Source organism: Chiloscyllium plagiosum, unplaced genomic scaffold (assembly GCF_037043375.1).
Source record: "Chiloscyllium plagiosum isolate Xiang-an unplaced genomic scaffold, Cpla_swu_hap1 HiC_scaffold_45, whole genome shotgun sequence".
Lineage (NCBI taxonomy): Eukaryota > Metazoa > Chordata > Chondrichthyes > Orectolobiformes > Hemiscylliidae > Chiloscyllium > Chiloscyllium plagiosum.
This window is the reverse complement of record NW_028270183.1, coordinates 7,495,906-7,519,593: the sequence shown is the minus strand read 5'-3', so window position 1 is coordinate 7,519,593 and position 23,688 is coordinate 7,495,906. Positions and strand designations below refer to the sequence as shown.

The following is a 23,688-nucleotide window of genomic DNA, read 5'->3' as shown; positions in this document are numbered from 1 at the left end:
CACCGAAACCAAGCAAACAATCAGTTGCAGAAAGTTTGGACAGAAACAGTAAAAAGAAAATAAAGTGCAGAATTTTGGGAAATAGAGGAGTGAGGAATTAAAGTGATTCTGGGGATGGTGGGACTGACTTATGAGGAGGGATTGACTAGGTTAAGATTGTTTTCCCTGGAGCTCAGACAAATGAGGGGAGAATCTCATAGAGACTTATAAAGTTCTAACAGGACTAGGCAAGGTAGATAGAAGGAGGACGTTCCCAATGTTGGGTGCATCCAGACCCAGGGGTCACAGGATTCAGGGTGGACCATTTAGGACAGAAATGAGGAGACATTTTTTCACCCAATGAGTGGTGAGCCTGTGGAATTCATTACCACAGGAAGGAGTTGATGCCAAAATATTGAATGTATTCAAGAGGTGGCTAGATATAGCACTTGGGGGGAATGGGATTGAAGGTTATGTGGAGAAAACAGGATTAAGCTGTTGGGTTGGACAGGGCAAAAGTGAGGACTGAAGATGCTGGAAACCAGAGTTTAGATCAGAGTGGTGCTGGAAAAGCACAGCAGGTCAGGCAGCATCCGAGTGAACACTTCAACCACAGGGCATCAATGTGGACTTCCAGCAGTGTTCTCATGACCTGTCCTTCCTGTCAATTTCTCTTCCCACCTATCTTCTCCACCCTCCTCTCTGACCTATCACCTTCATCCCCACCCCCATTCACCTATTGTACTCTTTGCTACCTTCTCCCCAGCCTGGAGGCTTCCTGCCTCTATTCCTGATGAAGGGCTTTTGCCCGAAACTTTGATTTTCCTGCTCCTTGGATGCTGCCTGACCTGCTGTGCTTTTCCAGCACCACTCTGATCTAAACTATTGGGTTGGACAATCAGCCATGACCGTGATGAATGGCAGAGCAGGTTCGAAGGGCCGAATGGCCTCCTTCTGCTCCTATCCTCTATTTCTACGTTTCTGTATAAAATAGAGCAGGAAATTGCACAAGCTCTTAGCCTGAGGATGTGGGGGTTGAGAAGGCAGTAGTTTGGCAAGTCTGTTATATCCGCAATGGGAAGGATGGACAGCTCACATGTGTATCATAGATGTACAGGATCAAGTTGGAGCCCACCTGGTGACTGTATCCAGGTTTGCTCCCACAGCCCTCAGGAACCTTCGAAGGAGGTTTGCACAGCTTCATCAGGTACTGAGAGGGAAAGGGTTATGTTTGCACTCCTAGGTATCATCAATGATGCTCATGTTCCCTGGAGTTCAGGAAATGGTGGGGAGATCTAATCATCGTGTTTAAAATGATGTAAAGGTTTGATGGAGGTCAATAGAGAGAAACTGCGGTGCAGAGTTGAATGGGGGAATGTGGGAGGGGCAAGGGTTTGGCCTAGCCCAGAAAAAGGGAGTGTGGGGTTGGGGATGAGAAGCTTACAAATCAAGCCGGATCTTTGAGAGGTGATGTCAGGAAGCAACTCTTCGCACCAAAGACAGTGAGACCTTTAACACTTTACCCTAAAGAGCTGTTGATGTTTGGAACAGTAGGATAAGGGACCCAATGGCAAATTTAAGAATGGGTGGATAGATTTTTGATGGGTGGGGATATGAAAGTGGGTATCTGGCAGATCTGCCATGATAGGTGTGAATGACAGAACAGTCTTCAGGAACTGAATTGACCTTCTCCTTTCCCATTTTAACCCCATGGGCGCCTGTGAACTTCCTGCAGGAGCCATATTGTTTCGATTGAGTTTGGTGGTAGGGTTCAGAGGTCAGGTGGTGCTTGACATTTTGATCACCTGATGAAGGAAGCATGGGAAGAGGAGCTCATTAAGCCCCTTGAGGCTGTTCCACCATTCAGTGAGTTTATGACTGGCTCTTCCCTCAGCTGCCTTCAGCTTTGACTATTTAGCACAGTATCGCTGCCTTCCTGTGGAGCTTTAAGGCTGGTTTTAGCACAGTTAATGAAGTACAGGTGACATTTCATCCCATAGCCTCAGTTACGTATTTCTGGGAAGGTTAAAAAGGGCCCTTAAGATAATTGAAATCAACAATTAGAATAACTCCTGATATTTGGATCAGTCTATTCCTCCCAGAGACCCACTGACTCCCAGTTTGATTCTGGGCTCCAGACCAGGTGTCAAACTCTGAATAAGTGAGAAAACTTTCAGCATCTTAACATCAAATGGAAAGCTCAGTAGCAAGGGCGATGCTCCCAGTGTCCTGATCACGATCCATCTCTCAGTCAGAATCACAAACCGAGTCTATGTCACAGTTTGCACATAGTGGTTCATTGAATGAAAAGGGACATAGTAATGCTGGTTCATTCCTCTGGTGAAGAGTCATCTAGTTTGCTCTCTCTCCATGGATGCTGCCTGACCCGCTGTGCTGTCCAGCAATTGTTGTTTTCAGCACGGATTCCAACATCAGCAGTAATTCGCTCCGACATTGTGTTGGTTCATTCCTCACTATCTCTTCTCTTCCTACCCTTTTCCTTTTCGTTTTCTCTCCTCTTTCTCTCTTTGTTGTTCTTGCTCTCATTCTCCCTTATCTCTTCCTCTATTTCCCCTTCTCTCTCCTCTTCCCTGTTCCCCCCACCCCCCCCTGTTTTGTGGTTCTTCTCCTTTCTGTTCTGTACCATTCTGATAAAAGTCACATCAGCGGAGAGAGACTTGAGCCAATGGCTGAGTGGAATACTGAGTAGACTGACTTCTGAGTTTTTTCTAGAGACGGGGAAGCTTTGAGATGATTGAGATGACCCTGGAATAATAGGTCTAACCTCATTGCCACCGAGCCCCAGGTTGATAGTTACCAGTCTGATGGCTATGTGTTCTGCTGTGATCCAACATTAAGCAGCCTCCCAGTTCGGGGAATTATCATCCATCATTTGTCTGCAGCAGAGAAACTGAAGGAAAATGAGTAAAAGATTTTCACTTACTTCAATTAATTGGTGGGGACTCAGCGCATGGCTTCATGGCTCAGAGGTGATAGGTCCTTGAGTCACCTCTGACCTGTTCCTCAGGGGTGGAATCTGTCAGTGAGCAGAGAGGGCTGTGAGACTGTTGATAAGTAAGGGTATACAGAGCCAGCAGTCAAAATCTTATGCCATCCTTAACAGGGTTTGCTTCTTAATGTCAGGAAGTGGCTTGAAGTGGCTCGGACAGTTTGGGTTTGTCAGACAGTTATTCAGCCACAGTCAGAATTTATAGTTCCTGACAGCGGAATCAGGCAAACACATTTCCAGCATGGAGTGAGGAGAAATCTGACTATGCAAAGGCCCAGTGAACAGCGGGGAGCCATTGTTTGAGTACCTTGTACGTTCTGTAGCAGTCGGTACCTATTTATCCAAGTTTCACTGAATAAGGACGTCATGGAGTGCGGGGGCTGTTTTCCACATACCACTGGAGACTGTCCCTGTATGAGACATGCTGACAGGTTGTGTGTTTGTACTCAACAAAAATCCACACAGCTTCCCTCGCACCATTCTTGCTTTTCACTTGGAAAGTTATCGGTGCCACTGCCCCTCTATGCAATGTCAAGGGAGCATCTCACCAGCAGCAGCACCTCTCGGCTGCCAATGTGAAACAGATAGGGTGTAAGGGATCACGTAGAATCACTCCAAGCAGAGCAGGGTGTGCCTTGGTCTCCTGGAGGAGATGTTCCACATCCAGCTCCCATTTTCAGCGGTGATTTGACTCATCTGCTGTTCACGAGAGCTGTCTGTCTGCAAATGAGCTGCAGTTTTGCCTACTTTCGTCCAGCGACTGCACTGAGCATTATAACCCATTTTGCTTTCTTAGAGGGGCACGATGAGACTCCACATAAACGCAGAACCGGTGGCATGAGGTTCAATGCACAGAGTGAAAGTGAGGACTGCAGATGCTGGAGATCGGAGTCAAGATTAGTGGTGCTGGAAAAGCACAGCAGGTCAGGCAGCATCCAGGGAGCAGGAAAAATCGATGTTTTGGGCAAAAGCCCTTCATCAGGAATGATGATGGGCTTATGCCTGAAACGTCGATTCTCCTGCTCCTCGGATGCTGCCTGACCTGCTGTGCTTTCCCAGCACCACTAATCTTGACTCAATGCACAGAGCCTTGTGAGCATGTGTACAGATCAGGTGACAGCTGTCCTCGATTTTGAGTCAACCTCATCAAGCTTCCATGCTGCCCTTCCATTGATACTCCTTCAGTCGAGAAACTGGGTCAATGAAGTGGAAACTAATGCCTTTAACCTCTGACCTATCTTTGTTTTGCAGGGTCTGCCTGGTCCTCCTGGAGACAAAGGGGAAAGTGGAGATGTCGGGCCAATGGTAGGTGGGCATAACACAGCAGGGGGATCTTGGGGAGCTGGTGGTGTAGTGGTAATGTTCCTGGACTGGTCACACACAGGCTCAGGCTAATGTCCTGGGGTTAGGGGTTCGAATCTCACCATAGCATATCGTAAGGAGTCTGAATGAATGAATGAATCAGGCATTGAAAGCTAGTTTCAACATTGCTGACCATGACCACACTCACCGATTGCTGTGGCGATCCATCACTGATCCCTTTTAGCGAAGACACATTGCTTGCTTTAGTCAGCCAGCAGTGCGTTTGGCTCTTAACTCGCCCTGAAATGGCCCAGCGTGCCACTCAGCTGTGACCAACCCTTATGATGGATGGGCTGTTCAGCATGGTGGGTCAGCACCTTTTCCTCAGGGCAGTTAAGGATGGACGACAGATGCTGGCTTAACCGGCGACGTCCGAATCTCCGAAAAGAAGGTTCACGAAAGGTTCCCAGCGGCCGTCTCTGTTGCATGGTAACGATGACTGGTTTACACGTTGTGTGGAGAGCTGCACTCTGACTCTGAACCCCATGCATTCCTCACACAGCAGATTCAGAAATATCACTGGTATATCAGCGCGGATTGAACAACAAGGGGCGTGTCAGAAGCCTATGTGGGACATGGACTGTTGACTCAAACCCGTTTTGCTGTCTGACTGATTATAATGGGCAAAAGCCAAAGATCCGGTTAATCCCAACACTCCTTATTCCCGAAAGATGACTGACTTGCAAACCTCCTGAACTCAGCACCAGCTACATCTTTGTATCAAAGTGAAAGGTCAAGAGTACCCACAGTACATGAGCTAAGATTTGGGCATCTAAATTGGGAAATGGGCTATGTTATTTGGTTGATCATTTGTGAATGTCAGGCTGGTACTGGTCTATAGGGTAGAACATTGTGCACAATGAAGCACCATTTAACATAAATCTCATCCTTTGCCTGCAGGGTCCACCCGGTCCTTCAGGAGTAAGAGGAGCTCCAGGCGCCAATGGTGCCTCTGTAAGTGACCCTGCTTTCTCATTTCCCTTCCTGTTGTACCTGAGGCTATCCTTTGATTCATAGTTGGCAAAAGGAGCGCGCGTTACGTACATAACTTTGTTTGATTGAGTCTGGCTCAGTGGGCAGGGAGACACCTCAGGCCCTCGTGAAGTGTATCCTGGAGTGTTTGTCCACTGTCAGTGTTACAAATACGGGTCCCTTTAAGGAAGGACAGCTCCTGCGTTGGTTGAGAGCAGGTGTCGCAGTTTAAGATCCGGAGCTGTTGCGTTGGAGTGGTAGCATCCCTATCTCTGAGATGGGAGCCCTGGCCCCAAACCTCACCTACTCCTGAGGTGTGTAATCACATCTCTGAACAGTTGATTAGAAAATTCAAGAGCTGTGATTTTCCAGCAACACTCTCAATGTGGGGGATGGAGTGATCTCTCTGCTTCCCTGACTCCTCTCTGATGTCATCCCCTCCCTCTTTCCCTACCTTTCTGTGACACTTTGTTGTCTCTGCATTACCTCAATGGGCCATGCTTATAAATTCTTCTTTTGATTATAAATGTGTGATTTGATGATGATTTAAAAAAATATATATCCTGAGGCATGTAATAACATCCCTGGACAGACAAAAAGGGGAGAAGAGAGAGTTTCTACTGACAGGCCCCGGTTCAAGTCCCTCCTGCCCCAGGGGTGTTGGGCTTCTGTATAGGGAACAGTTCCAAAAGGGAACTGTGGAAACTGGTGTTTGAGCTAAACTGTCAGTTTATAATAAAACCCTGTGTGTATCTCTCAAAGTTTCTTTGCTGCCTGATTGAGTCTGATAAAAACCACCTACCCCTCTCCAGATAGTTCACGTGCTCAGAGCTGGTTAGAAGGATGTAGGGGAAAGTGAGGACTGCAGATGCTGAAGATCAGGAGGCAGCCTCATGATTAAGGGAAGGGAGAAATGTTTATCAGGAAATGGTGGCTTTGGGCTAAGTTAACCTTCTTGATGCCGTGTTCCTTTATTTGAGGAAGAAAGGAGGACAGAGGGAGGTGGGTGAGCTCCGCAGCTTTAAGGACATGGTGAAAGCATAAGGGAAGAAAGTAGTACAACTTCACCAGAGTACGAATTTGGAAATATCTCCCCACCTTGAAGATGCTGAGGTTTTATTAAATTGCTTAGACAGGATCCAGACATGTTTCTGTCTGGCCGGAGTTTGATTTCAACTTGGACATCACCAAACCTGTTCCCTAAATATGCACCCCACCCCGATTCTCACCCAGTTATCCCTTCATTGATATATAACCATCACCTCTGCCCTAGTCCCTTGGTCTTGGATGTCCCTGCCACACTCTACTGAGTGATTGAGTTGAAGGGTAAGTTGAAAAGTGGGATCAGATTTTGTAAGGTTAAGATTTTATAGTAGATTGGGTGAAGTTGAAGACTTGCTCTGACCTAACTGAGTGGCAAAAGTGACTTGAGGACTTGAATGGCCTCCTTTCGTCCTTGTTTCTCTACACTGCAGGGAAAGTTGTACACAGCCTTTCAAATTCTTTTTGGATATAAGAGTTGCACTGGTGCGTTTCTGAGCTCCACAATGAATGTCCATGCAGCGCTGTCCTCCCTGAGAGATTCCAGTGTTTACTTTGGGGCTGTATTAACTGGCACGTGTCTGAAGTGGTATGGAGAACAGCAAAATGGGCAACACAGCAATCCACCAAGTTGTCTACTGCTTTGCTTATCTCACTTCCTGTGTGGAAAGGTAATTCCCTCGTTCTGGAGGATTGAGAGTAAAATCGAGGCTGACACACTCTCCTTGCAGTGCTGAGGGAGAGCTGCACTGCTGTGGGTGCCATCTTTCAGATTAAATGTCCAACGCCGTGTGCCCCCTAAGGTGCATTATTGTAAGAAGAGCAAAGGAATTCTCCATGGTTCTGCAGAAGGGTCGCTGAGCTCAAAACGTTAATTCTGTTTCTCTCACCACAGATGCTGCCAGACCTGCTGAGTTTCTCCAGCACTTTCTGTTTTTGTTTGACATTTCCCTGGCATTCAGATCAATACTGATGTCTTAACTAATGTGCACTAAATGTTATATTGCTAGCTATCCATTTACTGAAATCAGAATTGGTCTCTTTTCTGCAATTGTTTTATGTCTGTTTCATCGTTCAATGGAAACGCCAGTCTCCCCTTCCTCAACCTGAGAATAGCCAGCCCTTTTATATTTTCTAATCAACTTGTTCAGAGACGTCATAGCACATTTCTGCAGCAGGTAGAACTTGAACCCAGACCACCTGGCTCAGAGGTAGGGACACTACTAGTGTCCCACTGATAGCAAGCTGTTAAAAAAAATTCTCAAAGTAAATATTAGGTGCTCTCTAGAATCCCTACAGTGTGGAAACAGGCCATTCGGTCCAACAAATCCACACTGACCCTCCAAAGAGTAACCCACCCAGACCCATTCCCCAACCCCTATTACTCTCCACTTATCCCCATCTAATGCACCTAACCTGAACACCATGGACAATTTAGCACTGCCAATTCACCTATCCTGCACATCTTAGGATTGTGGGAGGAAACCCCCACAGACAGTCACCCGAGGTTGGAATTGAACCTGAGTCCCTGGTGCTGCGAGGCAGCAGTGCTAACCACTGAGCCACCGTGCTGCCCTGGTGTCTCTGAAACAGATTCCCATTCAACCTTAAACGGACCATCAGCAACAGTGTTGCCACTAAGAATATTTATCTCCTCTGTACCATATTGGCTGTTTGTGGGATCTTGCTGTGTACAAATTGGCTGCTACGTCTGCAACATTACAATCATGAAATGTTAAGTGCTTAGGGACATCCTCAGATGGTGACAGGTGCAATAGAAAGGAAAGTCTATCTTTTCTCGACAACCAAACCCAAGTAGCTTGAGAAATGACTCCCATCTCTCGCCCATGACATTGTGTCAGGAATATCGCCGCTTTGTGTGTATCTAGCAGAGCAGCTGGGAGGCAACTGACAGATGGAGACTGACTCTTTGAAATCTTTTATTTGCATAATTATTTACTTTGTTTAATCAACAGATTTTGCAGGTCTCCAAGGCATGGGAGAGTGTAACAGCAAACACAGATGCTTCAGCTATGTGTATGTGTGTGTGTGTGAACATAGAAAATGAACTGAATCTATTTACAGTGCGTTAAAGTAACATGGAAGGAAATCTGTCAGGGTGTAAATTCAGCATTGCTCCTTGCTTGTGAAACCCAGGATTTTGTGTTTTCGAGTCAGGGGGGCCCTGAGCTCACTGTTAAATGTGGCAGAAGTCTCAGAATCTTTAGGGGGCACAGAAGGAGGCCACTCAGCCCATTGTGTTAATGCCAGCCCTCCGAAGGACCTGGGCTGCTATTGTTTCAGATACTTCCATTCTCCCGTGAAGGCCTTGATTGTGACGAGAGCGGGAATCAATCACAGACAGCACGTTCCAAATCCCAATCAGTCACTCAGTGAAACATTTGCTTTTCATCTCACTATTGCTGTTTTTACCAATGATCTTAATCTGCGCCCTTCTGTTCTAGAACCTTCCACCAGCGGTAATAGTTTCTTCCAATTCCCTCTGCGCAGACCCTCTAGCATTTTGAACATTTTTACCCAGTCTCTCAGCCTTCAGTGTAAGGGTAACAGACCCAGGGTCCCTGTTCTGCTCACAGGACCGGAGTACCTCACGCTTGGGAACATTCTCGTAAATGTTTTCATTCATCCCTCCAGCTTTTACTCTTCAGCAGAGGTTGAGCCAGATTTATGCAGTCTGTCTGTCCCTTCTGTGAGAATCCTGCCCTTGTCCTGTTATCCATGCAGATCCCAGTGAAATCCTGCCATTTTCTCTCTTCCCTTCCCTGTCCCAGGACTGAAGCAGGGTGTGGCACCCATGCTGGGACTGACGGTGATGTGACTGCCTCCTGTTGGTGTCACTGAGTCAATACACTGGTACTCCCTGCCATTTAACGCAACAGCAGCATCATCCACACGTAGACTGTACTGTACTGTTGAGAGGGTAAGCTGGTATTTCACAATAACCGCCTAACCTGTCAGAAATACCCACTTCTGAGAAGTTACATTTGATGTCGTCCCAGGTGTACAGTCCACAACTCTCTTGTACTTATTCATCCGGAACGAATGCAATCAACTCTATAATCTAGAGTGTGGGAAAACAATTGCACGACAAATCAGATTTCCAGCAAGCAGAGTACATGAGGAGCTGTGTTCCCAGTCAGATCGCTGGGTACTACAATTCAGCCAAGCACTCACGGTGCAATATGACTGTGCGATCATAGCCCATCCACAGTAAATAACTGTTTCAATACAGCTTTACTTTCGCTTGTAATTCTAGCTGCATGACAATCCAGTCCTGCTGTCTATAGTATGTATTCCCAGGACAGTATTCTGCTGTCTACAGTAACCAATCCCAGTACAGGATCCTGCTGTCTACAATAACTAATCCCAGTGCAGTATCCTGCTGTCTACAATAACTAATCCCAGTGCAGTATCCTGCTGTCTACAGTATCCAATCCCAGTACAGTTACCTGCCGTCCACAGTGGCCAATCCCAGTGCAGTATCCTGCTGTCTACAGTATCCAATCCCAGTACAGTTACCTGCCGTCCACAGTGGCCAATCCCAGTGCAGTATCCTGCTGTCTACAGTATCCAATCCCAGTGCAGTATCCTGATGTCTACTATGTCCAATCGCAGTGAGTATCCTGTTGTCAACAGTGACTAGACCCAGTACAGTATCCTGTTGTCTCCAGTGATCAATCCCAGTACAGTATCCTGCTGTCTACAGTAACCAATCCCAGTACATTATCCTGCTGCCTACAGTATCCAATCCCCGTGCAGTATCCTGCTGTCCACAGTAATCCAACCCCAGTACAGTGTACTGCTGTCTACAATAACCGATCCCAGTAGAGTATCCTGCTGTCTACAGTATCCAATCCCCGTGCAGTATCCTGCTGTCCACAGTAATCCAACCCCAGTACAGTGTACTGCTGTCTACAATAACCGATCCCAGTACAGTATCCTGCTGTCTACAGTATGCAATCAGTGCAGTATCCTGTTGTCTACAATAACCAATCCCAGAACAGTGTACTGCTGTCTACAGTAACCAATCCCAGTACAGTATCCTGCTGTCTACAGTATGCAATCCCAGTACAGTATCCTGCTGTCTACAGTATCCAATCCCAGTACAGTGTACTGCTGTCTACAGTAACCAATCCCACTGCAGTATCCTGCTGTCTACAGTATCCAATCCCAGTACAGTATCCTGTTGTCTACAGTGACCAACACCAGTACATTATCTAGCTGTCTACAGTGACCAATCCCAGTGCAGTATCTGCTGTCCCCAGTGAGCAATCCCAGTACATTATCCTGCTGCCTACAGTATCCAATCACCGTGCAGTATCCTGCTGCCTACAGTAACCGATCCCAGTACAGTATCCTGCTGTCTACAGTATGCAATCAGTGCAGTATCTTGTTGTCTACAGTAACCAATCCCTGTGCTGTATTCTGATGTCTACAGTAAGCAATCCCAGTACAGTATCCTGCTGTCTACAGTATCCAATCCCAGTGCAGTATCCTGCTGTCTACAGTATCCAATTCCAGTACAGTGTACTGCTGTCTACAGTAACCAATCCCACTGCAGTATCCTGCTGTCTACAGTATCCAATCCCAGTACAGTATCCTGTTGTCTACAGTAACCAATCCCAGTACAATATCCTGTTGTCTACAGTGACCAACACCAGTACATTATCTAGCTGTCTACAGTGACCAATCCCAGTGCAGTATCTGCTGTCCCCAGTGACCAATCCGATTGCAGTATCCTGCTGTCTACAGTAGCCATTCCCACTGCAGTATCCTGTTGTCTACAGTATCCAATCCCAGTGCAGTATCCTGTTGTCTACAGTAAGCAATGCCAGTACTGTATCTTGCTGTCTACAGTATCCAATCCCAGTACAGTGTACTGCTGTCTACAGTAACCAATCCCAGTACAGTATCCTGTCTACAGTATCCAATCCCAGTACAGTATCCTGTCTACAGTATCCAATCCCAGTACAGTATCCTGCTGTCCACAGTAACCAATCCCAATACAGTATCCTGCTGCCTACAGTAACCAATCCCAGTACAGTATCCTGTTGTCTACAGTGACCAATCCCAGTCCATTATCTAGCAGTCTACAGTGACCAATCCCTGTACAGTATCTTGCTGTCTACAGTAACCAATCCCAGGACAGTATCCTGCTGTCTACAGTAACCAATCCCAGGACAGTATCCTGGTGTTTACAGTAACCAATCCCAGTGCAGTATCCTGCTGTCTACAGTATCCAATCCCAGTTCTGTATCCTGCTATCGACAGTATCCATTCCCACTGCAGTATACTGCTGTCTACAGTATCCAATCCCAATACAGTATCCTGCTGTCTACAGTAACCAATCCCAGTGCAGTATCCTGCTGTCGACAGTAACCAATCCCAGTACAGTATCCAGTTGTCTACAGTGACCAACACCAGTACATTATCTAGCTGTCTACAGTGACCAATCCCAGTACAGTATCCTGCTGTCCACAGTAACCAACCCCAATACAGTATCCTGCTGTCCACAGTAACCAACCCCAATACAGCATCCTGCTGTCCACAGTAACCAACCCCAATACAGTATCCTGCTGTCCACAGTAACCAACCCCAATACAGCATCCTGCTGTCCACAGTAACCAACCCCAATACAGCATCCTACTGTCTACAGTAACCAATCCCAGTACAGTATCCTGCTGTCTACAGTAACCAATCCCAGTACAGTATCCTGCTGTCCACAGTAACCAACCCCAATACAGTATCCTGCTGTCCACAGTAACCAACCCCAATACAGTATCCTACTGTCTACAGTAACCAATCCCAGTACAGTATCCTGCTGCCTACAGTAATGAATCCCAATACAGTATCCTGCTGTCTACAGTATTCAATCCCAGTACAGTTTCCTGCCGTCTACAGTGACCAATCCCAGTGCAGTATCCTGCTGTCTACAGTATCCAATCCCAGTACAGCATCCTGCAGTCTACAGTATCCAATCCCTGTGCAGTCTCCTGCTGTCTACAGTAACCAATCCCAGTACAGTATCCTGTTGTCTACAGTGACCAATACCAATACATTATCCAGCTGTCTACAGTGACCAGTCCCAGTACAGTATCCTGTTATCTACAGTAACCAATCCCTGGACACTATCCTGCTGTCTACAGTATCCAATCCCAGGACAGTATCAGCTGTCTACAGTATCCAATCCCAGTGTAGTATCCTACTGTCAACAATATCCAATCCCAGTACAGTATCCTGCTGTCTACTTTGTCCAATCCCAGTGAGTATCCTGTTGTCAACAGTGACCAGACTCAGTACAGTATCCTGTTGTCTCCAGTGACCAATCCCAGTGCAGTATCCTGCTGTCCACAGTAACCAATTCCCAGTACATTATCCTACTGCCTACAGTATCCAATCCCCGTACAGTATCCTGCTGTCCACAGTAATCCAACCACAGTACAGTTACCTGCTGTCTCCAGTATCCAACCCCAGTACAGCATCCTGCTGTCTGCAGTAACCAATCCCAGTACAGTATCCTGTTGTCTACAGTATCCAATCCCAGTGCAGTATCCTGCTGTCTACAGTATCCAATCCCAGTGCAGTATCCTGCTGTCTACAGTATCCAATCCCAGTGCAGTATCCTGCTGTCTACGGTATCCAATCTCAGTGCAGTATCCTGTTGTCTGCAGTAACCAATCCCAGTGCTGTATCCTGTTGTCTACAGTAGGCAATGCCAGTACTGTATCTTGCTGTCTACATTATCCAATCCCAGTACAGTGTACTGCTGTCTACATTATGCAATCCCAGTGCAGTATCCTGCTGTCTACAGTAACCCATCCCAGTACAGTATCCTGCTCTCTACATTAACCAACACCAATACCGTATCCTGCTGTCTGCTGTATCCAATCCCAGTGCAGTATCCTGCTGTCTGCAGTAACCAATGCCTGTACAGTATCATGCTGTCTACAGTATCCAATCCGCGTACAGTATCCTGCTGTTTACAGTAATCAACCCCAGTGCAGTATCCTGCTGTGTACAGTAACCAACCCCAGTGCAGTATCCTGCTGTGTACAGTAACCAATCCCAGTGCAGTACCCTGCTATCTACCTTATCAAATCCCAGTACAGTGTCCTGCTGTCTACAGTATCCAATCCCAGTACAGTATCCTGCTGTTTACAGTAATCAACCCCAGTGCAGTATCCTGCTGTGTACAGTAACCAACCCCAGTGCAGTATCCTGCTGTGTACAGTAACCAATCCCAGTGCAGTACCCTGCTATCTACCTTATCAAATCCCAGTACAGTGTCCTGCTGTCTACAGTATCCAATCCCAGTACTGTATCCTGCTGTCTACAGTATCCAATCCCAGTACAGTATCCTGCTGTCCACAGTAACTAATCCCATACAGTATCCTGCTGTCTATAGTATGCAATACCCGTGCAGTATCCTGTTGTCTACAGTAACCAATCCCAGTACAGTATCCTGCTGTCTACAGTACCCAACCCCAGTGCAGTATCCTGCTCTCTACAGTAACCAATCCCATTGCAGTATCCTGCTGTCTACCTTATCCAATCCTAGTACATTATCCTGCTGTCTACAGTATCCATTCCCAGTACAGTATCCTGTTGTCTACAATCACCAATCCCAATGTGGTAACCGATGTCTACAGTAATCAATCCCAGTACAGTATCCTGCTGTCTATAGTAACCAATCCCAGTACAGTATTCTGCTGTCTACAATAACCAATCCCAGTGCAGTATCCTGCTGTCTACAGTAACCAATCCCAGTGCAGTATCCTGCTGTGTACAGTAACCAATCCCAGTGCAGTACCCTGCTGTCTACCTTATCCAATCCCAGTACAGTGGCCTGCTGTCTACAGTATCCAATCCCAGTGCAATATCCTGCTGCCTACAGTATCCAATCCCAGTACAGTATCCTGCTGTCTACAGTATCCAATCCCTGTACAGTATCCTGTTGTCTACAATCACCAATCCCAATGTGGTATCCGCTGTCTCCAGTAACCCATCCCAGTACAGTATCCTGCTGTCTACAGTATCCAATCCCAGTACAGTATCCTGCTGTCTACAATAACCAATCCCAGTGCAGTATCCTGCTGTCTACAGTAACCAATCCCAGTACCGCATCCTGCTGTTTACAGTAACCAATCCGAGTGTATTTTCCTGCTGTCCAGAGTACCCAATCCCAATGCAGTGTCCTGTTGTTTACAGTAACCAATCCTAGTGCATTATCTGCTGTCTACAGTGACCAATACCAACCTGTTATCCTGCTTTCATCATTCACCAGTCCCAGTGCAGTATCCTGAGTTTTACATTGGCCAATCCCAGTGCAGTATTCTCTAGTCTACAGTAACCAATCCTAACACAAAGTTAAAAATTACACAACACCAGGTTATAGTCCAACAGGTTTAATTGGAAGCACTAGCTTTCGGAATGATGATCCTTCATCACTCCGAAAGCTAGTGCTTCCAATTAAACCTGTTGGACTATAACCTGGTGTTGTGTGATTTTTAACTTTGTACACCCCAGTCCAACACCAGCATCTCCAAATCAATCCTAACACAGTATCCTGCTGTCTACAGTAACCAATCCTAACACAGTATCCTGCTGTCTACAGTAACCAATCCTAACACAGTATCCTGCTGTCTACAGTAACCAATCCTAACACAGTATCCTGCTGTCTACAGTAACCAATCCTAACACAGTATCCTGCTGTCTACAGTAACCCATATGATTCTGTACACCATCCTGTAGTGATTCTGAACTGCTGCATCTTGTGCCTCTTGGCCTTTTAACTCTATCTATCCTTAACTGAGTTTCCTACTGCTTGTCTTTAAAACTCTATCCAGTCTTCTGTACTTCTCAGCATTATTTTAAATTGTTTGATATTCTTTCCCTGGTCCATGGTGCTATTAACCCATTTTTTGACATCCATAAACTTCCCTCTTGGTCAATAATCCCTCATTGTTTGTTAGTTTCTTGCCTTCACTCACTGCTGCCATCCGTGATGTCCTCAATCTCTCAATTGAAGATCTCCCACAGTTTCTCAATGACTCCAATCTCAGTCATGAATTTATTGGAGACTCCCAGCTAAAAGCTGGTCAGCATGTCCTCATGTTTTTTTTTTCCCCATTACAAATCACCCGTGGACCTGAATCAAAGAAAGTCGTTGGTTAATCTTCTCTTGGAAATCCTGAACTACAGTTCTGGAATCCATACTTTTGGAAGGATATGATGTCATTGAACAGAATGCACAGAAGATTTACCAGGATGTTGCCTGGGCTGGAGAGCTTTGGTAATGAAGAGAGATTGGACAGACTGGACTTGGTTTCCTTAGAGCAGAGTTGGGGGGGGGGCATGATTGAGACATATAAAATTATGAGGGGCATAGACAGGGTAGACAGAAAGAAGCTTTTCCCCTTGATAGAGGGATCAGTTGTTGAGGGCATGGATTGAATGTAAGGTGCAGGGGGAATAGCGGGGGGATGTGAGGCGAAATCTTTTCACTCAGAAGGCAGTCTGGAACTTGCTGGCTATAAAGATGGGAGAGGCAGAATGCCTCAAACATTCAAGAAGTACCTGTATACACTTTTGCACAAGTCAAAAGTTTTAGATGTACTTTTTATGGTTAAATTTATGGAGTCAACTATTACATGGATTTTACTCTTCAGGGGCTGAAATTCACACTACAGTCCAAAATACCATATCGTTAGCAGAAGCCCAATTGACCTCTAAATGAATTAAAACAAAACACAATAAATTACAGTAATATGACTGTATTCCATGAGGGCTACAGGGGAGCTCAGCTGAGCTGCACACAAGGTGAGGTTGTCACCTGACTCTGACCTGATGCGTCTTAAACGTTTGCACCAACTTGGCGTTAATTGTACATCAAAACACATAATAGCATGAAAGTAAAAATTCATTTCCTCATTGTAACATCGTACAGGATAATACCTTGACTCACAAATGTTGGCCTGTCATCTGTGAAGAACTAGGGTTGACCTTTACATGAGATTGATTTTTACTTGAGTATATACGGTATTTAGATGTGCACTTGTAATGCCAAGGCATGAAAGGCCAAGTGTTGGAAAGTGGGACGAGAACGGTTAGGTGACTGGTGTAAACTTGATGGGCCAAAGGGCCTTTATAACTTTATCTTGCACTCAAATGTTGTGCGAGTCAAAAACCCCTCAGCACCGCATCCCTTTCTGTTTCCACTATGCGTAGAGAATATGGCACTGATCTCTACACCACACTCATGCACCTAGGGGAATAGAGAAGACATATTGAAGGGAAGCTGGATAAAATGAGAGGGGAAATCAATAGAACGTGATGACAAATAGGTGAGATCAAGAGGAGAGGAGCAAGATTGGATGAAGTTTAAAGTAAAGTGTTGGCTAGCTAAATAGTCTGTATTTGTGTAGTGGCTCAATGGTTAGCACTGCTGCCTCGCAGTACTAGGGACTAGGGTTCGATTCCAGACTTGGACAGACTATCTGCATGGAGTTTGCACATTCTCCCCTTGTCTGCGTGGGTTTGCTCCGGTTTCCTTCCACAGTCTAAGATGTGCAGGTCAGGTGAATTGGCCATGCTTAATTGCCCATAGCGATAGGTGCATTAGTGGGTCTGGGTGGGTTACTCTTTAGAGGGTCGGTATGGACTTGTTGGGCCAAAGGGCCTGTTTCTAATCTAAGTTTGATAGAATTTTTTGTAAAACTCAAACAATGTTATCGTGATCCTTTTCAAGAAATGAAAATGTACTGGTCAGTTGGATCTTGGCATGAATTTTTCATTCAGGGGTTCATTTCTGTCGTAATTACTGAGAGTTTATAAGGAATGGTAACCCCCCGGCTGATGCTTAAGGTCTCACAGTCGTGAACAGAATTAATCATCTCCTCTTCTGTCCATTTAGGGTCCTTCAGGACGCCCAGGTGGTATGGGCTCTCCAGGATCAGTGGGTGAAAAGGTGAGTGTTTCTTCTTTGTGCTTGTGGCCTGAGCAGGATTATTCGGAAATCACAAAGCATCTAATAAACTACCCGCTGATACCCTGAAGGTACCTCCCCCCTGCCAGCCCCTGAATGATGTGGGCATTGGCAGGAACATTGGGACAACCAAGTGAGATGGTTGGTAAGGAGCTTCCCGAAGTCAAGAGGAAAGTGTCCCATTTTGAATGACTGTTATTTTCTTGCTGGTGAGCAGCGAGAGATCTACTGGCATGGACTTGTTCTTGCGTCATATCATCTCACTGATATGCATCACTGGACTAGCAATCCCATCACCAAGTTAACACAGTGGATCTGTGGTTAGCACCGCTGCCTCACTGCGCCAGGGACCCTGGGTTCGATTCCAGCCTCGGGACGCTTGTGTGGAGTTTGCATGTTCTTCCCATCTCTGTGTGGGTGTGCTCTGGTTTTCTCCCACAGTCAAAACATGTGCAGGCTAGGGGTAGGTTGGCCCTGCTAAATTGTTCATAGTGTTCAGGGATGTATGAGTTAGCCGTGGGAAATGTGAGGTCAAGGGGATTGGGTAAGGGGCAGATCTGGGTGGGATACCCTTTCGAGGTTCGGTGAGGACTCAATGGGCCAAAATGGCCTGCTTCCACACTGTAGGGATTCTATAATTCTCTACAGGAAGCTCTTCAGGTTACAGTTACCCATTTGGGAAGAGAACCTGCCATCCACATTGAAGGTTTTTGTGTGCACTCGTTCTGGAATGAGACGTTACATGGACTGATTGAGGTCATCTCGGCTCAGTGTAACCGTTGTGTTTGACCTTCCTTACAGGGAGAGACAGGAGAAGCTGGAGACCCAGGCACACCGGGAGAACCAGGTATCGCTGTGAGTACCCAATATTGTCTTAATTCCATTGAAACGCCATTGAAGGTTGTCCACCCATTCCTACAGTTTCCCTTGCCCCCGAATTGGCCCCCCTCAGCCTGATTGGCAGCAAACCATCTGACAATCTTGCCCATTCCTTGAGGGAACACGATGTGAAACTTGAAAGGGTTCAGAAAAGATTTACAAGGATGATGCCAGAGATGGAGGATGTTAGAGATAGGGAGAGGCTGAACAGGCTGGGACTGTTTTCCCTGGAGCGTCAGAGGCTGAGGGGTGACCTTAGAGAGGTTTATAAAATCATGAGGGGCATGGATAGGATAAATAGGCAAGGTCTTTACCCTGGAGTGAGGGAGTCCAGAACTAGAAGGTATAGGTTCAGGATGAGATTGGAAAGATATAAAAAGGACCTAAGGGGCAACTTTTTCATGCAGAGGGTGGTGCATGTATGGAATGAGCTGCCAGAGGAAGTGGTGGAGTCGGGTATAATTACAACATTTAAAAGGCATCTGGACGAGTAGGAAGAGTTTAGAGGGATATGGGCCAAATGTTGGCAAATGGGACTAGATTCAGTTAAGATTTCTGGACAGCATGGATGGTTGGACCACAAGATCTGTTTCCATGCTGTACAGTTCTATAACTAAGTTTGCAAAAAAAACACTAGATGTGGATTTGCAGCTATCTCCCCTACCACATGGTCAGTGATTTCTCCACTCAGGGCAAAAGACGTCACATTGAAACAGTGACGGATTGATGCTAATGGGAACGCTCTGTATTGAGATGGGAATAGATAGGTGACCATTTGGAACATCAAACCAGAATCTTGATTCAGAGATTGTTTGGAATCCCAAGTTCAGGTGTGAAATAACATTGTCCTGCTCTTGTTCTTGAAGGCTCAGGATGGATAAAATTGCTCACGAGTTTTGAGAAGATTTGTAGATTGGCTTGAGTTTCTGGATGTAAGTTTGCTTGCTGAGCTGGAAGGTTCATTTTCAGACGTTTCATCGCCATACTCAGTAACCTCATCAGTGAGGAAATGACATCAGCAACACAGGAAATGACATCAGCAATCCAAGGAAACCTAAACACACAAGTAGAAAACAGGCCATAACACCAGTGCTTCACCGAAGGCTCACTGATGATGTTATGATGATGAAACGTCTGAAAATGAGCCTTCCAGCTCAACGAGCAAACTGACATCCTGGATAAAATTGCGTTTGAACATTTATGGTGTATTTGAAGCATTTTCTTTTTAACATCTCTTGCCCAAGGGTCCTAAAGGTGAAATTGGTGAGAAAGGGGACACAGGTCCATCGGGTACAGCAGGACCTGCAGGGGTCAAAGGTCCTCCAGGTGAAGATGGTGCTAAAGGTGGTGTGGTAAGTTGGCCATCCTCTCTCCTTATCCATCCTTGGACAACCAGGCAGGTTCTCCTCAGTGTTGGACACGAGGCCTTGAGAAGTAATGAAAGCTCGCCAAGCTGAGGAGATGGGGATTTCTTTTTCAGTCACAGATTGTGGGTGCCACTGTCTAAGCTGGCCTGTTCTGTCCATCCCTACTAGCCCCATTTCAAAGAACACTTAAGAGTCACATAGCGCTTAACCATTGCTGTTGTCTGGAGTCACGTGTTGATTAGACTTGGGTAAGGATGGCAGATTTCCTTCCCTAAAGGACATTAATGAACCAGATGAGTTTTTATAACTATCAAAAGTGGGCTATTGACTGTTAGCTTCATTTTCTTAATCTGTTTTTTAATTAATTCAAATTCCACCATCTGTCATGGTGGCTTTGTTATCTTATTCACAAAACGTGGTCATCAATGGCCCAGCATCTAATGCCCATCGTTAATTGCCCAGAAGGCAGTTAAGAGTCAACCCCGTTGCCCTGGGTCTGGAGTCACATGTAGGCCAGACCAGGTAAGGATGGCAGTTTTCTTCCCTAAAGGGCGTTGGTGAACCAGATGGGTTTCCCAACAATCGACAATGGATTCAGGGTCACCATTAGACTCTTAATTCCAGATTTTTATGGAATTCCTCTATCTGCCATGGCAGGATTCAAACTCATGGCCTTCAGAATGTTACCTGGCTCTGTATGTAGCAAGTCCTGTGACAATGCCACTACATCACGACTTCCCTATTATTACTCATTCGGGAGAAGTTGAGCAGACCACGTCGATACTCCTTGGAGCTTGGGAGGATAAAAGATGATGCCATTGACAGGTGGAAGATTCATCAGGAGGGGGACAGGGTGGGGGGGCTGGGAGGATGTCTCTGCTGGCTTGCAAATCCATTAGACAAGGACACAGTCTCAGGGTGGGGGGATTAAGGATTGCAATGAAACGTCTTCACTTGGAAGTTATTCTTGCCCTGTCAGAAGTGTTATTGTCTAATCTCTCTTTCTCTCTCTCTGTGTCTCTGTCTCTCTCTGTCTCTGTCATCTGATTCTCAGGGTCCGGCTGGTTTTCCAGGTGATCCCGGTCCAACAGGCGAGCCAGGTATTCCGGTGAGAAGCTCAACCTCGACACAGGATTCTTTGATTCCGAAGAAAGTCCACACGGGATTCGAAATGTTAACACTCTTTCTCTCTCTGTGTCTCTGTCTCTATCTGTCTCTCTGTCTGTCTGTCTCTCTCTCTCTCTGTCTCTGTCTCTGTCTCTGTCTCTGTCTCTCTTTCTCTGTCTCTGTCTCTCTCTCTCTCTCTCTCTCTCTCTCTCTCTGCAGATGCTGGGTATCTCCAGCAATCCATTTGTTTTAGGGCACATGACATTCTGTTATAACGCGCATTTTGTCAATGCGAATTTGCTGTAACGCGATTGATGAATTGGGGATGCTGTTTCTCCAGCGTGAAATTTTAAAACGTGTGTTGGCTGTCACGCTATTACAGTGCCAACACTTGAAACGCTGTTTCCAAAGCACGATTTCTCTATAACGTGGGGTTGCACACGAACGCAACATGATTGTCATGTTATAGAACAACTGACTGTATTCCTCTGCACGGTTACTCACACACCAGTGAGGGTGTCTTAAAGGGGCCATGTGTGCAGTTGACTGGGTCAAAGGCTGGTATCAGTCACTGCCCCACTCCTGACTGGCTGGATTATTGGCGTCCATGTTTGGGAAGCTGGGAAAATCCAGAGAATCGCTGGCTCTCCCATTCAGCCAGCGTAGTGACATTGCCCAACTCTTCCCAGCCCTTTAACAACCGATTTCCTTTTGAGTTTGGGAGCGTTGTCAATCCTTATTCATTCCCCCTCAAAACCTCCACAAACCCTAATTGGCATCAGCACAGGAGGAGGCTACTCAGCCCATTCTGACTGTCCGACTCCCTTTGAAAGAGTTCCCCAGTCAGTCCCTACAACATCTCAATGTCTCCAATTCCCTTTGAAAGCAATTATTCAATCTCCTTCTTACCATTCGTTCATCAGATAGGAACTCATTTTCTTCAAAAAAATCTCCTCATTCATGCCGGACCCCCCTGCGCACCCCCCCCCCCCCCCCCCCCCCATTGTTTTCTCAAATGGTTTAACTATTTGGCAGCGGTAACCAATCTTGTTGTGGTTTTTATTTTAGGGAATAGATGGTGTAGTTGGTGAAAAAGGCAGTCTTGGAGACCCCGGCATGATGGTAGGTGTGTCAGAGTGTCACATTCGTCTTCAGAAATTGCATTATGAGTAATTCTACGGCTCAAACTCTATGCTTCCGCTCCCCACAACAATGAATGAGAGGTTATGCCTACAACTAGCTCCCAGCCTGAGAAAGAGCAGATCTTAAACATTGTCATTACTTCCTCAAGAGCATGAGATGGAGCTGTTGCGACAAAGGAAGGGAATTGTGATGTGACAGAGTTTCGAGGTCTTTAATTGGCTACGTTACAAATACGCTCGTTCTTAAAATTGTAATTTGACGAGGCCCCAAGACAAACTTAATCCCAAAATGGTCCATTTCCACTTGGAGTCATAGAGTCATAATAGACCCTTTGGTCCAACTAGTCCATGTCCACCATTATCTCAAACCAAACTAGTCCCACCTGCCTGTGCTTGACTCATGTCCTTCCAAATCTTTTACGTACTTCTCCAAATGTCTTTTAAACACTGTAACTGTACCTGCGTCCACCACTTTCTCATTCCACACACGAACCACTCTGAGTAAAAAAGTTTCCCCTCATGTCCTTTTTTAAATCTTTGTCCTGTCACCTTAAAAGTATACCCCCTAGTTTTGAACTCCCCCAGCCTAGGGAAAAGACTCTCGTCATTCACCTTATCTATGCCCCTCATTATTTTATAAACCTCTTTAAGATCACCCCTCAATCTCCTACGTTCCAGTGAAAAACATCCCAGCCTGTCTAGCCTCTCCTTTATGACTCAAACCCTCCACACCCAGGAACATCCTGGTAATTTTTTTCTGAACCCTCACCAGTTTAATAGTATCTTTCCGATAACAGGGTGACCAGAACTGGTCACAGTACTCCAGAAGTGGCCTCACCAATGTCCTGTGGAACCTCAACATAACGTCCCAACTCCCATACTCAAAGGACTGAGCAATGAAGGCAAGCATGCTAAACACCCTGTCTTCCTGTGACACAAACTTCAAAGAATTATGTACCTGAACCCCAAAGTCTCTTTGTTCTACCCAGTGCCCTACCATTAACAGTATAATTCCTGTCCTTGTTTGCATTCCCAAAATGCAATACCTCGCATTTATCCAAATTTAACTCCATCTGCCACTCCTCAGCCCATTGACCCAATTGATCAAAATCTCTTTGTAACCTTAGATGACCACCTTCACTGTCCATTACACCAAGTTTGGGGTCATCGGCAAGCTTACCAATAATGTCTGATATTCGCATCCAAATCATTTACACAGAGTTTGCAGTGTGGAAGTGTCCTCTCCTGCCTTGGTAACCCTATCAGACAGATAGCTATGTTCCGATTGAGTCTGTCATGTCCAGATATCTCTCTCTTCGTAATTACCTGTTCTCATCTACACATGCTCCAAATGTGGTGTCAATCAGCTTCCTAATCAATCAGCAGCTTTTAGCTCAGTGTCCCATGGTAATGGGGATCACAGTGACAGCATATGCAGTGTGACACACCCTGTCCAGCACAGTAAACGTACTCTCAACACTGTCGGGAGGATGAATCTCTCTAATGTTTCTCTGTTGGGTTTGCAGGGTCCACGTGGTGCATCTGGTGAGCCGGGCCCTCAGGGATTGCCGGGAAAGAGAGTGAGTACTTACATACTCGGGGGAAAAGCTAATCTGGGAAAACTGGCGAGTGACAGTCACTGCTCCAACACCTTCTTCCAAACAGGGCTTCAGTACATCCACCGCTTTCATTTCCAGCAATTGCTGTTTCCACACCACCATCTGTATAAGAAGTAAAAGTTTGCATTTACATAGTGCCTGTTATGACCCCAAAGGGCTTCACTGCGAGTGAGATGCTTCTAACAGTATTGGGAAAACAGGAAAC

General features: G+C 46.0%; 1 protein-coding gene across 1 annotated transcript in view; it reads left to right on the top strand.

Annotated features, from left to right (window-relative positions):
* Positions 1-23,688, top strand: part of LOC122552376 (uncharacterized) — a 372,305-nt gene that overhangs the window by 312,480 nt on the left and 36,137 nt on the right. The window contains exons 47-54 of the mRNA XM_087983386.1: positions 4,241-4,294; positions 5,252-5,305; positions 17,298-17,351; positions 18,171-18,224; positions 19,493-19,600; positions 20,670-20,723; positions 21,791-21,844; positions 23,391-23,444. Coding sequence (XP_087839512.1) covers positions 4,241-4,294; positions 5,252-5,305; positions 17,298-17,351; positions 18,171-18,224; positions 19,493-19,600; positions 20,670-20,723; positions 21,791-21,844; positions 23,391-23,444 — 486 coding nt within the window. The remainder of the gene's footprint in view (positions 1-4,240; positions 4,295-5,251; positions 5,306-17,297; positions 17,352-18,170; positions 18,225-19,492; positions 19,601-20,669; positions 20,724-21,790; positions 21,845-23,390; positions 23,445-23,688) is intronic.